Source organism: Myxocyprinus asiaticus, chromosome 35, assembly GCF_019703515.2.
Source record: "Myxocyprinus asiaticus isolate MX2 ecotype Aquarium Trade chromosome 35, UBuf_Myxa_2, whole genome shotgun sequence".
Taxonomy (NCBI): Eukaryota; Metazoa; Chordata; class Actinopteri; order Cypriniformes; family Catostomidae; genus Myxocyprinus; species Myxocyprinus asiaticus.
Window position 1 is genome coordinate 5,914,270 of NC_059378.1, and position 19,908 is coordinate 5,934,177.

Below are 19,908 nucleotides of genomic sequence, written 5' to 3' on the forward strand. Positions count from 1 at the left end.
GACGAGGCTGCGTTTTACCCAAAGTTGAAAATTTTTCAACTCTCGGTGACCAGAATAAAATGCCAAGCGCACAGCGTGGAATAGACGCTCAGCACCTCGTTACGCTGCTGGCTTTTTTAAATACGCGGTGCTCCCGTTGCAAACAATTGAAAAAATAAGCTGGCCTCAGGAAAAAAATGCTTTGGTGGACACACGACCTTAGCGCAAGATGAGCATAAATATATAAGATATATTTTTAAGGGTCTCAATTGACAATATATATATTTTTTAATTAATTACATGATTGACCAGTGAATTTTAACTTTTGAATTTACACATTTAGACATTTGCTGTATGAAAGACACAGCGTAAACAAATCTGCCCTGTGAAAAAGTGAGGGGGACGAATTGGTTTTATTGAAAGTGAGGGGACACGTCTCCAGCATCCCCCTTGTATTCTACGCCCATGGAATCAAGCATAATGTACTCCAACAATATGTAACATTGACATCAAGCGTTTAAAAATGGGTACTGCAGTCCAAATTCAAAATATTGGAGAGAGTTGTCTCCCCCGTCCCCTCCTCCCCAGACTCTAAGCTCACGCGGGTTGCCAGGTTGAGGACACGCAACAGGAACGAGCAAACTGACAATGGCAAGCGACACAAGTCTTACACTGTAAGTAGATCAGCTAATGTATACATTTGCAATGTTTTTATTGTTTGCAAATTATAAACCAGCTCATGTGGATTTTTTTTTTATATTTCTGACTCTGTCAATGTTAGCTAGATGTATTGCTGGCTTCCATGGCTGCAGCGCTCTGTGTTTGCTCTTTAACTTGTTTCAAATCTGGCAACCCGGGGTGTCGAAATACTATTGGGAAATGGGCAGTGGGCGGGATCACACAGAACGGACATTTCAAAATAGAATATACTGGCTGTAGCATTGTTTTCAGAGAAGCCAGTATTTCAACTTAGCATGTTTCCTAAATCTCTGATAACATATTATGAGTATATATATATTACATATTGCACCTTTAAATAATTATAATAGGCTATTTAAAGTATTTATGAGATCGTTAATGAGATCAGGATCTGCAACAGCCGTTTTTAGCCCTAATTATATGATTACTACAATTAAATAAAATATTGGTCAAATAGTTGTGGTACACTGACAACAAAGAAAAGTGCATTCTGTGGACGGCGCGTGCATACTAGCCGCCCACTGATATGTTAATTAAGACCCGCCCACAACTTAATTTGGTCAGAAGTTGAACGGTAGGCACCTCCTTTAAAATGTGATTGGTCGACGAAAGTTACTATTATAATCCCGACGGGTATCTGATAGTGGACAGTTTGCTCTCATGTGAACGCTGTGTCGGGTCAACAAGGGAACACTGACTACATCCAAACTAATGTATATGTGGGAAATATAGATTAAAGCAGAAGGAGAAAGTTGCCCAAGAAAGAGAGACAAAAACAATGGTAAGAAAATTCAACGTTTCCTCAAAAATAAGGAAGTTGCTGGTTTGTTGTTATTGCATAGCTGAAGCCCAATGTATGTTAGGTTACTAATAAACAATTCAGTATGAATTAGAAATAAACTCCAGGGTAGGTTGAGCTGTATGAATGTAACTTTATACGTTAGTACAGTCATGTCATCTGTCTATTTTAGCAGTTTCAGCCAATGTGTTTAGACACAGAGATAAAATATGTGAGTTTTCCTGTCATAAAGACAAATCAGTATACAGTAGGTACATTAATGTGTCCTCATGTGGGAGACATAGTGAATACATAATCACTTCTATTTGTTTCCATACTTTGATATTGAGACATTTTACAGTAAACATGTTCCGGTGTGCTGCATTAGTTTGAACACAGGTTACTTATTACCTAGTTGAATTCATCATGAGTCTTTCCCTATGGTGACAAGTACAACAAGATAGTAAACACGGCCTAGCATATTTAAAATGCCATTTCTACGTTCATATGAGTATGTATTGCTTAAGGTGCAAATGTTTGCATCAAGCAATGACATGCATTAAGTATAGACTTAATTGAATCATCAAGCTCCCAAATACATTTTAATGTATATTTTTGTATACATTAAAATGTGAGATTTTTTTTTTTTTCAAATCGATGTGCGTTTATGAATTCTTTCAGTCAACAAGCATTGTTGGTGCCAGACGGGCTGGTTTGAGTATTTCTGTAACTACTGATCTCCTGGGATTTTCACGGACAACAGTCTCTAGAATTTACTCCGAATGGTGGAAAAACCAAAAAACATCCAGTGAGCGACAGTTCTGTGGATGGAAACGCCTTGTTGATGAGAGAGGTCAACGGAGAATGGCTAGAATGGTTCGAACTGACAAAGTCTATGGTAACTCAGATAACCACTCTGTACAATTGTGGTGAGAAGAATATCATCTCAGAATGCTATTCTGAGATGCGGGTTGGCACTGTTTTGGCATGAGGGGGACCTACACTATATTAGGCAGGTGGTTTTAATGTTGTGGCTGATCAATATATACAGGTGCATCTCAATAAATTAGAATGTCGTGGAAAAGTTCATTTATTTCAGTAATTCAACTCAAATTGTGAAACTCGTGTATTAAATAAATTCAATGCACACAGACTGAAGTACTTTAAGTCTTTGGTTCTTTTAATTGTGATGATTTTGGCTCACATTTAACAAAAACCCACCAATTCACTATCTCAACAAATTAGAATATGGTGACATGCCAATCAGCTAATCAACTCAAAACACCTGCAAAGGTTTCCTGAGCCTTCAAAATGGTCTCTCAGTTTGGTTCACTAGGCTACACAATCATGGGGAAGACTGCTGATCTGACAGTTGTCCAGAAGACAATCATTGACACCCTTCACAAGGAGGGTAAGCCACAAACATTCATTGCCAAAGAAGCTGGCTGTTCACAGAGTGCTGTATCCAAGCATGTTAACAGAAAGTTGAGTGGAAGGAAAAAGTGTGGAAGAAAAAGATGCACAACCAACCGAGAGAACCGCAGCCTTATGAGGATTGTCAAGCAAAATCGATTCAAGAATTTGGGTGAACTTCACAAGGAATGGACTGAGGCTGGGGTCAAGGCATCAAGAGCCACCACACACAGACGTGTCAAGGAATTTGGCTACAGTTGTCGTATTCCTCTTGTTAAGCCACTCCTGAACCACAGACAATGTCAGAGGCGTCTTACCTGGGCTAAGGAGAAGAAGAACTGGACTGTTGCCCAGTGGTCCAAAGTCCTCTTTTCAGATGAGAGCAAGTTTTGTATTTCATTTGGAAACCAAGGTCCTAGAGTCTGGAGGAAGGGTGGAGAAGCTCATAGCCCTAGTTGCTTGAAGTCCAGTGTTAAGCTTCCACAGTCTGTGATGATTTGGGGTGCAATGTCATCTGCTGGTGTTGGTCCATTATGTTTTTTGAAAACCAAAGTCACTGCACCCATTTACCAAGAAATTTTGGAGCACTTCATGCTTCCTTCTGCTGACCAGCTTTTTAAAGATGCTGATTTCATTTTCCAGCAGGATTTGGCACCTGCCCACACTGCCAAAAGCACCAAAAGTTGGTTAAATGACCATGGTGTTGGTGTGCTTGACTGGCCAGCAAACTCACCAGACCTGAACCCCATAGAGAATCTATGGGGTATTGTCAAGAGGAAAATGAGAAACAAGAGACCAAAAAATGCAGATGAGCTGAAGGCCACTGTCAAAGAAACCTGGGCTTCCATACCACCTCAGCAGTGCCACAAACTGATCACCTCCATGCCACGCCGAATTGAGGCATTAATTAAAGCAAAAAGGAGCACCTACCAAGTATTGAGTACATATACAGTAAATGAACATACTTTCCAGAAGGCCAACAATTCACTAAAAATGTTTTTTTATTGGTCTTATGATGTATTCTAATTTTTTGAGAGAGTGAATTGGTGGGTTTTTGTTAAATGTGAGCCAAAATCATCACAATTAAAAGAACCAAAGACTTAAACTACTTCAGTCTGTGTGCATTGAATTTATTTAATACACGAGTTTCACAATTTGAGTTGAATTACTGAAATAAATGAACTTTTCCACGACATTCTAATTTATTGAGATGCACCTGTGTGTATGCACACACACACATACAGTTGAAGTCAGAAGTCAGAAGTTTACATACCACTTAGCCAAATACATTTAAACTCAGTTTTTCACAATTCCAGACATTTAATCGAAGAAAACATTCCCTGTTTTAGGACGGTTAGGATCACTACTTTATTTTAAAAATGTGAAATGTCAGAATAATAGTAGAGAGAATGATTTATTTCAGCTTTTATTTCTTTCATCACATTCCCAGTGGGTCAGAAGTTTACATACACTTTATTAGTATTTGGTAGCATTGCCTTTAAATTGTTTAACTTGGCTCAAATGTTTTGGGTAGCCTTCCACAAGATTCTCACAATAAGTTGCTGGAATTTTGGCCCAATCCTCCAGACACAACTGGTGTAACTGAATCAGGTTTGTAGGCCTCCTTGCTCGCACACGCTTTTCCAGTTCTGCCCACAAATATTCTAACGGATTGAGGTCAGGGCTTTGTGATGGCCACTCCAGTACCGTGACTTTGTTGTCCTTAAGCCATTTTGCCACAACTTTGGAGGTATGCTTGGGGCCATTGTCCATTTGGAAGACCCATTTGTGACTGAGCTTTAACTTCCTGGCTGATGTACTGGAGATGTTGCTTCAATATATCCACATTATTTTCCTTCCTCATGATGCCATCTATTTTGTGAGGTGCACCAGTCCCTCCTGCAGCAAAGCACCCCAACAACATGATGCTGCCACCCCTATGCTTCACAGTTGGGATGGTGTTCTTCGGCTTGCAAACCTCACCCTTTTTCATCCAAACATAACGATGGACATTAGGCCAAACAGTTTAAAAAAAAAAATCATCAGACCAAAGGACATTTCTCCAAAAAGTAAAATCTTTGTCCCCATGTGCACTTGCAAACTGTAGTTTGGCTTTTTTATGGCGATTTTGGAGCAGTGGCTTCTTCCTTGCTGAGTAGCCTTTCAGGTTATGTTGATATAGGACTCATTTTACTGTGGATATAGATACTTGTCTACCTGTTTCCTCCAGCATCTTCACAAGGTCCTTTGCTGTTGTTCTGGGATTGATTTGCACTTTTTGCACCAAACTACATTCATCTCTATGAGACAGAATGTGTCTCCTTCCTGAGTGGTATGATGACTGCGTGGGCCCATGGTGTTTATACTTGCGTACTGTTGTTTGTACAGGTGAAAGTGGTACCTTCAGGCATTTGGATATTGCTTGCAAGGATGAACCAGACTTGTGGAGGTCCTAAATTTTTTTTCTAAGGTCTTGGCTGATTTCTTTTGATTTTCCCATGGTGTCAAGCAAAGAGGCACTGAGTTTGATGGTAGGCCTTAAAATACATCCACAGGTACACCTCCAATTCAGTACACCTCCTATCAGAAGCTAACTGGCTAATTGTCTAAAGGCTTGACATCATTTTCTGGAATTTTCCAATCTGCTTAAAGACACAGTTAACTTGGTGTATGTAAACTTCTGACCCACTAGAATTGTAGTCAATTAAAAGTGAAACAATCTGTCTGTAAACAATTGTTGGAAAAATTACTTGTATCATGCACAAAGTAGATGTCCTAAACGACTTGCCAAAACTATAGTTTGCTAATATGAAATCTGTGGAGTGGTTAAAAAATGAGTTTTAATGACTTCAACCAAAGTATATAACTTCTGACTTCAACTGTGTGTGTGTGTGTGTATGATATATATTATATACACACATCTCTGGAAAAAATTAAGAGACCACTGCAAGATTACCAGTTTCTCTGGATTTACTATTTATAGGTTTGTGTTTGAGTAAAATGGAAATTTTGTTTTGTTCTGTAAAGTACTGACAACATTTCTCCCAAATTCCAAATAAAAATATTGTTATTTAAAGCATTTTATTTGCAGAAAATGACAACTGGTCAAAATAACAAAAAAGATGCTGTGTTTTCAGACCTCGAATAATGCAAAGAAAACAAGTCCATATTAATTTCTAAACAACACAATACTTATGTTTTAACTTAGGAAGAGTTCAGAAATCAATATTTGGTGGAATAACCCTGATTTTCAATCACAGCTTTCATGCGTCTTGGCATGCTCTCTACCAGTCTTTCACATTACTGTTGGGTGACTTTATGCCACTCCTGACACACTAATAAATTCAAGCAGCTCGGCTTTGTTTGATGGCTTGTGTCCATCCATCTTCCTCTTGATCACATTCCAGAGGTTTTCAATGGGGTTCAGGTCTGGAGATCGGGCTGGCCATGACAGGGTCTTGATCCGGCGGTCCTCCATCCACACATTGATTGACCTCGCTGTGTGTTATGGAGAATTGTCCTGCTGGAAAAAACAATCCTCAGAGTTGGGGAACATTGTCAGAGCAGAAGGAAGCAAGTTTTCTTCCAGGATAACCTTGTACATGGCTTGATTCGTGCGTCTTTCACAAAGACCAATCTGCCTGATTCCAGCCTTGCTGAAGCACCCCCAGGTCATCACCGATCCTCCACCAAATTTCACAGTGGGTGTGAGACACTATGGCTTGAAGGCCTCTTCAGGTCTCTGTCTAACCATTAGATGACCAGGTGGAGGATCGGTGATGATCTTTAGTCATACCAGGGAAATGCTTTCGTGCTGTAAACAATTGAACAGTTCACAGTTTCAGTGGCAAATTACTGACGCATAGCTGTTGTTTACTGCTCTGCTGAAAGGCAGCATTTGAAACATGGTCAAAATTTTGTCTTTTTATATCTTTTATACATTTTTAGCATGGAAAATGCAGGAATTGATTTTAGATAAGCTTAAAAAAATACTAAAGCATGACAAGCATCAATGTAGGGCTAGTGTACTTTCTTTCAAGGGCCACATTATCTAGAAATAACTTGAGGGGGGCCAAACATTTAATCTTAAAAAAAAAAAAAAAAAAATAGAAAAGAAACTAGACTATTAAACTACCCTTATTAGCATGTGTTTATTTGCAATAAAATAGGCAAGGATATTCAGTAGAAGGTCAGATTGTAAATTCCTTGGCTAGGGAATGAACATCTGCTAACAAATAGGTTGAAAAACTTTCCTTTGAAAATGAAAACATAATGATTATTTTAACATTTTATGGCTATTGTTTGAATTAGAAAACTGAAAAACAAAAGAAAATGTCTATTCTTCCTGTGCTCACTGAAATTCCAAACACTGCCCTCAGTGGCCACGTTGTTGTCGGGCGAATGGGCACGTGTGAGCTTCATTTTCCGGGTGTAATGTCCATGGAGGGGCGCCGAAAGTGAGTTGTTAAAGGGGTCATGTCATGAGGAATCAAATTTTCCTTTATATTTTGACATATGAGGTCATTCTTCTATAAAAACATACTGTATATTTCAGAACTCAAAACTTAATCCCCAATGCAATAAAAGCATTTATTGAAATTAAGCTGCAAAAACACCTCCGTTCTTTTTCTCCACGATTTCCATATGTCACTAGGGGTCCATTAATTCATGACTGCCTCTACAGTGGAAAAACTTCAATACCTACTTAACATCATCATCACACCCTTGGCCCCGCCCACTGGTGCTCAGTTTGTACACCAAGAGAGAGAGCAGGACAAACAGGCCTAGTGTGGCCTAACTATTCCTGAACACCAAAGTGGGCCCATCTGGACTATTTTTAATAATTTTTTTGTATATAAACATGCACTAGACAGACATCTTTAACTTTGGCAATGTGTTGGATGTGCGTTATGTGTAAACCCTGAAATGTAGTTTTATAATGTTGTGGAGCTTGTTCATTCTCTTTCGATTGAGTTTCAAATATGGCTGATTTCGAGGGGCTGCATGATGTTAGCCAATCATAACAGTGGCCATTTACGCTGGAGTTTAAACGTGAAGCTGAGGCGAAAACAGACAGAGGGCTAGAGACAGGGTGGAAAGTAATCATCTATTACTAAATTGTGACTGTTTTGTTGCAAAAAAAACTTTACTAACATTATCAGTGGACCTAAGGGAAGGTAATACAATTAAAAAAAAAGAGGATTTCATGACCCTTTTAAGCAAGTTGTTTTCAGCTGTACATGATGTAATTCAGTGGAATGCATATTTTATAAACTGTACCCCCCAACTCAAACCCCAAACCTAAACCCAATCATCAGTAGAATATAAAATTAATGTTAGAGGGAAAATGCAATCTCCAAATCCTGCTTGTCACAGATTATGTGAACACGAATTCTTCCTGGTTTTAATGCTGGACCCAAACTGTAACCTGGGTCTTTCACGCTGCTGACACAACACGCTTCCGGTCGTGCCACAAGAGAAGGTGAACATGCTTGATTAGATGCGAAAATATCTGCTAGGAGATGCCGCTTGTCAGTGAGTCTGCATAATGCGTCCGATCCTAGGGTACTGGAACTCTCTGAAACAACATGCCAAATTCCTGTGTGATCATGTTGATCAGTCGGAGGGCCAGATAAAAATGATTGACGGGCCGGATTTGGCTTGATTTGGGCTATGCTGTACACCTGCAATATGCTTCGATCTGTGGACGCCAGATGGTTGAGACACAGGAAACAGAAACGACTCAGAGCCTCCAGCCAAACTTTCAGTGAGTCATGCCACTGTAAAGTGATGTAAAGGGAAGAGTCATTGCCGGTCCCTGACATGCTGTTTGCAATATATGACTGCACATCTGCTGTGAAAGACCAGCCAGGAAAGTGTCTAAATATGTGTTGGTCTTTGGATGCAAAGTAGATAGAATATTGCCAGCAGACCATAACTATGTGTGCTTTGAATATGAAGACTGTGTATTAAAATGTGAGGCACTTTCCACGAAAAGGGTACAAATGGTGCCATTCGACACAATCACATTGGAAACTGACATGTTGCTACCAAGTGTTCCAGTACCATTACATTGACCCTATTCAGCCGAGTTGCTGACATGCGCTATCTCTGATCAGACATTTTTGCATCAATTCAAATGTTTACCTTTTCCTGTAGAAAGGTTGGTAATCGCATTCACATATTTAATGATGAGCGGGATTCAGAGTTTTTATTTTTGCTCTACAATAAAATTTTCACTCCACTAACAATTAGGCTTAAGGTTTGGGATTGAGCACATGGTATGCATTCCTGTTGACTGTATTTCGTCATTTCCATCTTAAAAATACGACTTGCTTTTTGCGCCACTCTTTGGACTTTTCTCCTGAAAACTGGAGCTCACACTGCCTATCCATTAAACAACACTTCGAGCTTTGGCCAGTGGGGGCAGTGATTAGAATTTCGGTAAGCACAGACTTTTCGTTAAAGAACTTTCGACCTAATGTCGCCGAATTCACATTGAGATCAGTCTGTCACATTATTATTATTATTATTATTTTTAATACCTGTTAATGCATAATTTTCCCCTATTATGATCCCCCAGTAATTTTTACCCAGCTGTAGTAGTATTGATTGACTGTATCTGTCAAGCTTGGCCATACAGTTGTTTTGCCAAAGTTATTGTAAAAAGAAAAGGGATAAATATATATATATATATATATATATATAATATATATATATATATAATCAGTGCTGTGTAAAAGTGTTTGCCCCCATCCTGATTTCTTCTGTTTTTGTGTAAATCTCATACTAATTTGTTTCAAAAATTCAAACAAAATTGAACACAAAACAAAGGCAATCTGAGTAAAAACAAAATACAGTTTTTAAATGATAATGTTATTTATTGAAGCAAAAAAGTTATCCAATACCAACTGTTTGAAAAAGTATTTGCTCCCTTTGTTACTAAATCCCCAAATCTATGAAACTGCATTCATAATGGGGTTCATTTGGACTAGACACACCCAGGCCTGATTACTGCTAGCCCTGTTCAATTAAATCAACACCTAAATAGAACTTTTTCAGCAGCAAGAAGTTGGCTAAAAGGTCTCACCCAGTAGCACACTATGCCAAGGTCGAAAGAAATTCCAGAAATGATGAGGAAAAAGGTGATAGAAATTCATCAGTCCGGGAAGGGTTACAAAGCTATTTCAAAGGCTCAGGGACTCCAAAGAACCACAGTGAGAGCCATTATCTCTAAATGGAGAGAACTTGGCACAGTAGTGAACCTTCCCAGAAGTGGCTGACCTTCCAAAATTCCTCCAAGAACACAGTGACAAATCATCCAGGAAGTCAAAAAAAAAAAAAAGCCAAGGACAACATCCAAGGAACTGCAGGCCTCCCTCGCATCAATAAAGGTCACTGTTCATGACTCCACTATCAGAAAGACACTGGCCAAAAATGCCATCCATGAAAGAGTGGCGAGGCAAAAACAACTGCTAATCCAGAAGAACATTTAAGGCGCATCTAAAATTTGCCAAAACACACCTTGATGATCCTCAAAGCTTTTGGGAGAATGTTCTGTGGACTGATGAGTCAAAAGTGAAACTGTTTTGAAGACAGGGGTCCCGTTACATCTGGTGTAAATTAAACACAGAATTCCACAAAAAGAACATCACACCTACGGTCAAGCATGGTGGTGGTAGTGTGATGTTGTGGGGATGCTTTGCTGCTTCAGGGCCAGTGCGACTTGCAATAATTGAGGGAAACCTAAAGTAGAACGTCCGGTCATCAGCCCGTGAGTTGAAGTTCAAGCGCAACTGAATTATGCAGCTAGACAATGATCCACAACATAGGAGTAAGTCCATCTCTGAATGGCTCAAAAGAGACAAAATAAGTTTTGGAGTGTCCTTGTCTAAGTCCTGACTTGAACCTGATTGAGATGCTGTGGCAGGACCTTAAACGGGCAGTTCATGCTTGAAAACCCTCCAGTGTGGCTGTACTAAAGCAGTTCTGCAAAGAAGAGTGGGTCAAAATTCCACCACAGCGTTGTGAAGGACTGATCTCCAGTTATCGGGAGCGTTTGGTTGCGGGTGTTGCAGCTGTTAAGTTTAAGGGGCCAGTTAGTTTTTCACATGGATGATATAGGTGTTGGATAACTTTTTGGATTTAATAAAACAAAATATATATTTGAAAACTGTATTTTGTGTTTACTCAGGTTGCCTTTGTTTTATGTTATATATCGTTTGAAGATCGAAAACAATTTAGTATGAAAAATACACAAAAACAGAAGAAATCAGGAAGGGGGCAAATACTTTTTCACAGCACTGTGTGTGTGTGTATATTTATTTTTATTTATTTTATCCCTTTTCTCCCAATTTGGAATGCCCAATTCCCACTACATAGTAGGTCCTCGTGGTGGCACAGTTACTCACCTCAATCCGGGTGGTGGAGGACAAGTCTTAGTTGCCTCCTCTTCTGAGACCGTCAATCCACGCATCTTATCACGTGGCTCGTTGTGCATGACACCGCGGAGACTCCGCATGTGGAGGCTCATGCTACTCTCCGTGATTCACGCACAACTTATCACGCTCCCCACTGAGATCGAGAACCACTAATCACGACCACGAGGAGGTTACCCCATGTGAGGTCTACCCTCCCTAGCAACCGGGCCAATTTGGTTGCTTAGGAGACCTGGCTGCACACCCTGGATTCGAACTCGCGACTCCAGGGGTGGGAGTCAGCGTCAGTACTCGCTGAGCAACCCGGGCCCCCGCAAATTTTTTTTTTTTTTAAATTATAAGTAATTCAGTCTAAATCTGCAACCCTGTGATTTAGGCATGTTCCAATTTTTGGCAACAGTGCAATGCTCCTAAAATAAGGAAATAAAACAGCTGATACTTGACAAAAAAAAAATGTTTTGTTTAAAGAAATATTCCAGGTTCAATACAGGTTAAGCACAACCAACAGCATTTTTGGCATAATGTTGATTACCACAAACATTTTTTGACTCGTCCATCCTTTTCTTTAAAAAAAAAATATTGTAAAAATCTGGGTTCCAGTGAGGCATTAACAATGGAAGTGAATGGGGCAAATCTGTAAACGTTAAAATACTCAAGTACTCAAATACTGAAGTATAGCCACAAGATGTGTGTTAACGTGATTTCTTACTAACCTTTTCTGTTTAGTTATCCAATTTTACAGCTTTGTTGCCATGACAACGTAACTCCATAAACCCTAAAACGACCTTTTCAGCTCAAATAATACGCAAGTTTTAACAGAGGAATTAATTGTAAGTGCCTCATTGTAACCTCGATTTTTGCTTTTTTCTAAAGAAAAGAAAGGACGAATTGAAATAAATTTTCGTGTTAATCAGCATTTTGCCTCAAATGCTGTCAATTGAGCTTAACTTGTATTGAGCCTGGAATATTCCTTTTAAGCACCTTCCGTCAATAACCTTTGTTGAAATAGAAAGAATATATATATTTTTCAAGCCCTATTTTGTTGCCTATTTTTGGAAAGTGCTATAAAGAAAGACATGTGATTAGTTTTTGTCTTCTGTTACTTTTTTCGTATGCTTAAATCATTTGCTTAATAATGCAAAAGAATCCATAAGCATCTGAATGGTCAGAATTATTTTGATGTTGGTTGGGTAGGGGAAATTAAATAAAAAATCTTGGACCTTTTAGCTGTAAATTCTTTAACCTTAAAGTACTGTAAATGACAAAATATCATATGAAAGAAGCATTCAGCTTGCTTCTGATTGTCTAGTTTCCAAATCAAACCAAAAAACTGGCCCACAATTCCACATTTTCTATAAATGCCAAAGAGTCTTGTGCTTCCTGTAAATAAATAGAAACAGTGTGTCAATACTTCCCTCATCTGTTACTCTCCTGCCCTGTCGGGGTCATAAAATGACAGGGTTTAACCTCTCTGAGGTCGTGAAAAGTAAGTCTGGCCAGAAAATTCTATACAGTAGGCTAACTATGCAGTCCTGGGTGTGACTGTGAATTGGTTTGGATTGCCCATGTTGTGCAATATTTCACAATTCTTTGGATTGAGGACCGGGCTCTGAACTGTTTTACGTGCCTTGTTAAAATCTAGATTTGGCTTAAAGTAAACTATGCTGAGTAAACAACTATGCCACCAAAAAAGTCTCATGCCAACACGTAGAAATTTGTGTCCATAAAATTCACTTGTGAGCAAATTGTCCCCTTATTGGTCAGAATGGTGTGCGCTGTTCCAGGATTTAGTGCATCCATTGTTATACCGGTTTAAAATTACGTCGCTGTAAAAAAAAAAAAGTAAACTTTCACATTTTCGAGTATTTTTAATGTCACACTTATGCAAACATCACTACGTGGTACAGAATACATGTTCCAGTCAGACCTTGCACTGAAAATAAACATTTGTAAAATTACATCATGATTATTTTTATACGTCATAGTTGCTTTTGCATTTTCTGATTTGAAAAGTGAATTATAAAACGGCTCCTATATTAATCGTGCAATGATGTCTAATATAGTCGCCCAAAAGGCTATATCCACGTTTTGATGATGAAATACAGTGACATGCAAGTATGTTCATGATTTTTATATGGATATTGTTTGGTTCGTTGGTCCGTTAGGTTGGATTGCACTCTCCCCACAAGCAAACCATTCCAGGGTTTGTTTGCAATCTCGGACTGATTGTTTTGGAGTGGATATGAGTGGGATTTCTGTGTTCGTATGCCTAAACTAACCGAACTATGGCAGAAAACGCATTAGGTTCCGAAAAAAATGCTCCAAACCAGCCAGGTGTGAAAACGCCCTTAATCCCGGATGTGTGGTGTTTGATGTGAAATATCAGACCACTAGATGGGGCCATTGATCAATCAGAATTGAGTACTGCAGAGACCCGTGTAATAAAATAGCTCACTAACCTTTTCTGTATAAAGTTATATCCAATTTTACAACTTCGTTGCAATGACAATGTAATGCTGTAAACCCAAAAACCCTAAAATGACTGTAAAAATGAAAATGTATACAACTTTACAGCTAAAATACACAAGTTTTAACAGAAGAATTAATTTTTTTTTTTTAATAAGGCAGTTGAACAAGTTGAAATAATTTTTGTGGTAATCAACATTATGCTACACATGCTTTCGATTGAGCTTAACTTGTATTGAACCCGAAATTTTCCTTTAAGCAAAAGTCTTAATTTGTATTTCAGTGCTGTCTAGGAAAAATAACTTAGATATGAAAGAGATCTCATTATAGATGTCTATATCCCAAATAGCTGTAGAACATGCAGTGGGAGTGGCCTTGTAGAGAACTCCGCCCCTTGGCCTAGAATGTCCTATTGGTTGGAATAAGAGGGCGGGGACTCGCCTCTTAACAATTCCCTCCCAGCTCTAAATGAAACCACACTGGAATGCACACATCTCTCTCTCTCTCTCTCTCTCTCTCTCTCTCTCTCTCTCTTACAAACGTATACTAGCTCACTCTCACTCTCCCTTATGTATGTTGATCAAGTCCTCTCTCCTTCCTGTTTTTCACAAGTTCCTGCCTTTTTACTGACGCTAGTATCGCAGACGGGAAAACTCCCAGGGATCCCTCGTTTGGGAATCCTAACTTGGAGGTCTGCACTTAGGAAAGCCGAGAAGAGAGCTTCTACATCTCCCTACACTTGATTGTTGTGTATACAGAGCTGACAATGCTTTGGAGCTTATCCCCTAGTTGTAGCTGATGTTTTGGGGGTTGGAAATTTGGTTTTGAAGGAGGTGAAAGCAGGAGGTGGGGGATGAGGAGGAAACCCCTTTCACACACCGAGAACACCCAGTCGAGAGCTTCCTCTTGTCCTTGGGGATCTTCACAATTTTCTCCCAGTGGATCCAAAGAGGACAAACATTTCCATGATTCCAAAAACTGCTGAAACGCTAGTGATCACTCGAGGTTTGATTTGGATATGGAAGCACTGAGGGAATCTGTTCTTCATTTGACGTTTCAGATGTCTACTTACAAACGGGCCACTTTGGATGAAGAGGAGCTGTTGGACACCGGCTCTGATGGGATCTACCACCCCTCTTCCATGCAGGTGAGAGATCATTTCTCAAACATGATATTAGATATCTCTGCAACTTGAATGAGTAGATACCAGACATTGTTAATAAGCTGATCCATCGAGCTAGAGATCAGTGTGCCTTTGAAACAGCCAAATTCTTTTTAAAAAACAAATCTTCTGTTGAGAAACACACGGGTATTGTCCCAAGTTGCTTCCTTATGCTTTTCCTTTCAAATATCCACTGCGTATGAGGTAAAACATAATGTGATGAGAAGGAATTTAGTTTTTTCTTTTTAATTCATTTATGCTAGCAAAATGTAGTCTCATAGTTTTGCCTTACAGCTGCCAGAGGTGTCCAGTGCAGATGTTTTAATTTGTTAGGTCTTCTTTAGCTTTGAGAAGTAAAACATGTGCATGGCCATTTAGGAATAAGACATTGTGCATGACCTAGGCCTATATAAACAGGCTAAATATTAGTTAATTATTTACATAATGAATATATAATTAGACAGAAAGGGTTACATATCTGTAGTACCTTTTGATCAGTAAATTAATCTTAATGTAGACATCTTATGCATAAAAATATCTGACAAATTGGTTATATACAGTCACTGACCACTTTATTAGGAACACCTGTACTCCTACTTGTTCATGCGATTTATCTAATTAGCCAGTCGTGTGGCAGCAGTGTATTGTATAAAATCATGCAGATATGGGTCAGGAGCTGTAGTTAATGTTCACATCAACCATCAGAATGGGAAAAAATGTGATCTCCGTGATTTTGACTGCGGCATGATTGTTGGTGCCAGATGGGCTGGTTTGAGTATTTCTGTAACTGCTGATCTCCTGGGATTTTCACACACAAAAGTCTCTAGAATTGACTCCGAATGGTGCCAAAAAAAAAAAACTAAAAACATCCAGTGAGTGACAGTTCTGTGGACAGAAACGCCTTGTTGATGAGAGAGGTCAACAGAGAATGGCCAGACTGGTTTGAACTGACAAAGTTTACGGTAACTCAGATAACGGCTCTGTACAATTGCGGTGAGAAGAAAATGCTATTCTGAGATGCGGGTTGGCACTGTTTTGGCAGCAGGAGGGGGACCTACACAATATTAGGCAGGTGGTTTTAATATTGTGGCTGATTGGTGTATATGATAGCTATATAAAAGCTGTTTTGCATAAAAACAGACAAATTTGGGCTATTTAAAAATCTGAATGACCAATTATTTTGGGGCAGTTAAAAAAGATATATCCTCTTTGAACGTTCATCTCAAAGAATTAAAATCTATAGGTCCTTTGTACCATTTGAAAAATAAGTTGTATTTCTGTTTCTATACCTTGTCAATTGAAATTTCCGTTTTGAAGGCAAGCGAGTACAACCCCTAAAACTTTACAGTAGCATCTGTAAAGTCAGTTTTAACTGCTTCTTCTCGTTCCAATGTGGTTTCCATCCTTTTTGATTTCTGCTACTGAGAACCAGAGTTTCATTATCCTCTAACCATTCCTAACGTATTTTCTCTGGCTAAACAGGGGTATTAGATGTTCTTGATGCTTTTATTGAAACCATTTTGAAAATCTCCCTGTATTTGTTTTTACTTTCCCCCCCACTGCTCTCTGTAACCCTCGAGTGATCTACAACTCAGAACTATAAAAAAAATTGTATCTCAGTATTAGGACTCACTTAAGCCACACCACACATAAACCAAGATTTACCACATATGCGTGGAAACTAAGCTGAGTACTTGCACAGCTGGGCAGCTGGCCACTAAATGTGACTTTTGAACTCTAAAGAGTTTTTGAAGTTAATCTGATTTGTTTCTCTAGCACCTCTCTTGCCAAGTAGAGCTGATCAGTGAAAATTTGAATCAGAACAATATCCAGAGGAAAAGTTTCATGCTCATAGGTTGCCCTTTAGTTGCGAATGGTTAAAAGCAGAAGTTTGAAGCTCTTGTTTTTAAGCACTTTTATGAATTATTCAGTTAAACATCTGTTAATTAGTTGAGCTGTAAAGTTGTCTAAACCGTCCTTTCTGAGGTAGGAATACTGTTCTAGGGGGATAAATTTATGGTAATGCGCAGCCAACGTAATTCCTGTCATGGAAGTTTATCGATTTGCAAAGCAGAATGGCAAAAATAATGCCTAGGCAATTTTCCACCACTGGGCCGAACTGACCGTTCGGCTCAATGGTGGAAAAGTGCCTACGCATCAGTCCCATTTCTACAGGGGTGGTTGAGGGTGCTAAGCACCCTCAAACGAAACTTGGAGCACCCTCAATTGCAGACCAGGGCAAACTACTGCCCGCGGGTCATTTATCATGAACATTTTTTATTAGATCTTTCATTTATCTGGCTTTTGGACTTATCGTGCATCCACAAGCTTTTAATATGCTCAGGGTTGCCAGATAATATGCAACACCCCAATCAGAGATTTATATTTGCACAAATTGGAAATATTTCGCCTTATGTCATACATAATTTATGCAATCTGGCAACCATACATGGTTGTATTCAGCCTTTATTCAGTTTTACTAGCACATGATAGAAAGTATAGCAGCAAAACTTCAAGCAATCACAGAATGGTCCCATCAGTCTGTATACACTTAAGAAAATTGTGCATCATTCACTGAGTGCATGTCTGGCCTTAAAAGATAAAACTATGCAGAAATGTTTATCTTCTCTGTTCCATGTTCTACTTAACGGCTGATGTAGCCCCAGTACCAAAATAATTGCACACGCCTGCTCAATTGAATATGTAAGACTAATACTGTAAATTGGCAAGCAGATTTTCTTGAATACCAGCAAACACACAAATCCTTGCATTTTGTGAATGCACAAAATGCTGCATCAAAACTTATAAACGTGTATGATTTTGTCCTAATCTGCAGGCGCAGAAATGTTTTGTCTTTTTTCAGGGACAGATCATGGGGAAAAAAACCCCCAGAAGCAATAAATGTTTTGTACATTAAAAAAATTTACTTTTCTTTATGTTAAGTAGCATTTAAACATGATTTAATCTATTAAAAAATGTGTAATTATGATACATCTCCACTTTATACAGAGCACCCCCACTATTTTCAGAAGCACCCTTAGTGATTTTGATCTGGAACCGGGCCTGCTACGCATTATTTTTGCTATTCAACGTTGCTGACCCGTGCCATTCTGTACTCATCCAGGCTTGTTGGCATGGTTATAATCAGTATTGGAATCAACTGACTGAGGAAGTGACCAATCGCGAGTCGCCACTTCACTAAAGCCTTTCCACCAACACAGATCTCTGTCCGGAGTACCATTAGCTAACCGTGTTGAGAAATCCTGGAACCATTACTCGTCGTGCAGAACCGTTCGTCCCCATGATGAAAAAGCGCTCACTGTTTTCCAACAGATTTCCCGAACACTCCCTCTGTCTTCCATTGGACAAAAGAGCAGATAGTCCCGCCCCAATGTCCGGCCATTAAGTCAGTGTTGTTGTTATGCTGGATGGGCTGCTCAACCCAAACAGGAATTTTATAGTGCCACAAAAACACAGTTTTTGCTGTTATTGAGAAAATTAACCAACAAATCACTTATTTATAGTTGTGTCTGCATACTTCAGATTTAACATGAAAAAGTTTGCACACTTCACCAGCATCTCATTTTATGTGGAACATCAATCTTCTATTTTGCTTTGATCCATTTCTCACCCTCATGTTCAATTCAGTGTTTAAGGTTAATATAACAGTCCAGTATATTTGATCTGCAACAGAAAAACAAAGATATTTGATCCTTTTAAATGTTTAAAATTGTTGTTAAATGTAATTTCTGGAGAGGTTTTGAAAGCATGTTCATCAAAAGTCATTTTCCCATGCAGTGTGACCCAAATTAAATCGATGGAAGAGCTAGGTATCACTTTTGTTAAGCCACGCAAAATAAACATCTCAAGCCACTCATCACATCAGTACATAATTCCTTTGAAATTGGTTACAGTCAGGGCCATTTGGTCCATCAATCTAACAGTGCTTGTTTGCAGTTATTTCAGTTCTAACCCTTGCTTTCTAAACTTTTCTATCAATCAGGTGGGACTGCAGCGAGGTCTGGGTCCCCGGTGCTGGGTGGAGAAGACTCAAGCCGAGAGAAAGCTAGTGTTCATAGTGTGTGCTCTGTCCTTGGCCCTCTTCATCTGCATTGTGACGTTGGGTATGCGCTATAAAGAATGTAAGTGACTGAATACTTTCTGTGTACATCAAATGGTAGCTGTTTACATTAGTATTCATGTTATTTTAATATAAATTAATATGCATGACACAAATTCAACAAATTGTTTATGTACTTATCAAAAATTAATGCAATTTTATTAAACAAGATATATACACACACACACACACACACACACACTGGCGGCCAAAGGTTTGGAATAATGTTCAGATTTTGCTGTTTCGGAAGGAAATTGGTACTTTAATTCACCAAAGTGGCATTCAACTGATCACAAAGTATAGTCAGGACATTACTGATGTAAAAAACAGCACCATCACTTTCTCTAGAAACTGATCAGTCAATCATTGTTTTGAGGAATGAAGGCTGTACAATGCTTGAAATTGCCAAAAAACTGAAGATTTCATACAAAGGTGTACACTACAGTCTTCAAAGACAAAGGACAAATGGCACTAACAAGGACAGAAAGAGATGTGGAAGGCCCAGATGTACAACTAAACAAGAGGATAAGTACATCACAGTCTCTATTTTGAGAAATAGACACCTCACATGTCCTCAGCTGACAGCTTCATTGAATTCTACCCGCTCAACACCAGTTTCATGTACAACAGTAAAGAGAAGACTCAGGGGTGCAGGCCTTATGGGAAGAATTGCAAAGAAAAAGCCACTTTTGAAACAGAAAAACAAAAAGAAAAGGTTAGAGTGGGCAAAGAAACACAGACATTGGACAACAGATAATTGGAAAAGAGTGTTATGGATCTTAACCCCATTGAGCTTTTGTGAGATCAGCTAGACTGTAAGGTGCGTGAGAAGTGTCCAACAAGACAGTCACAT

The 19,908-nt window shown here is 39.0% G+C and overlaps 1 protein-coding gene across 2 annotated transcripts in view; it reads left to right on the forward strand.

The window, feature by feature from the left end:
* The first annotated feature begins 1,284 nt into the window (after positions 1 to 1,284).
* The window catches only part of ece1 (endothelin converting enzyme 1), a 41,179-nt gene continuing 22,555 nt past the window's right edge, over positions 1,285 to 19,908 (forward strand). Inside the window, exons 1-3 of one of the 2 annotated variants that reach the window (XM_051672821.1) lie at positions 1,285 to 1,459; positions 14,834 to 14,920; positions 18,939 to 19,077. In XM_051672821.1, coding sequence (XP_051528781.1) covers positions 1,457 to 1,459; positions 14,834 to 14,920; positions 18,939 to 19,077 — 229 coding nt within the window. In that variant the 5' untranslated portion in view covers positions 1,285 to 1,456. Of the gene's footprint in view, positions 1,460 to 14,329; positions 14,921 to 18,938; positions 19,078 to 19,908 lie in introns of those variants that run through there. The other variant, XM_051672819.1, reaches the window with a different exon arrangement.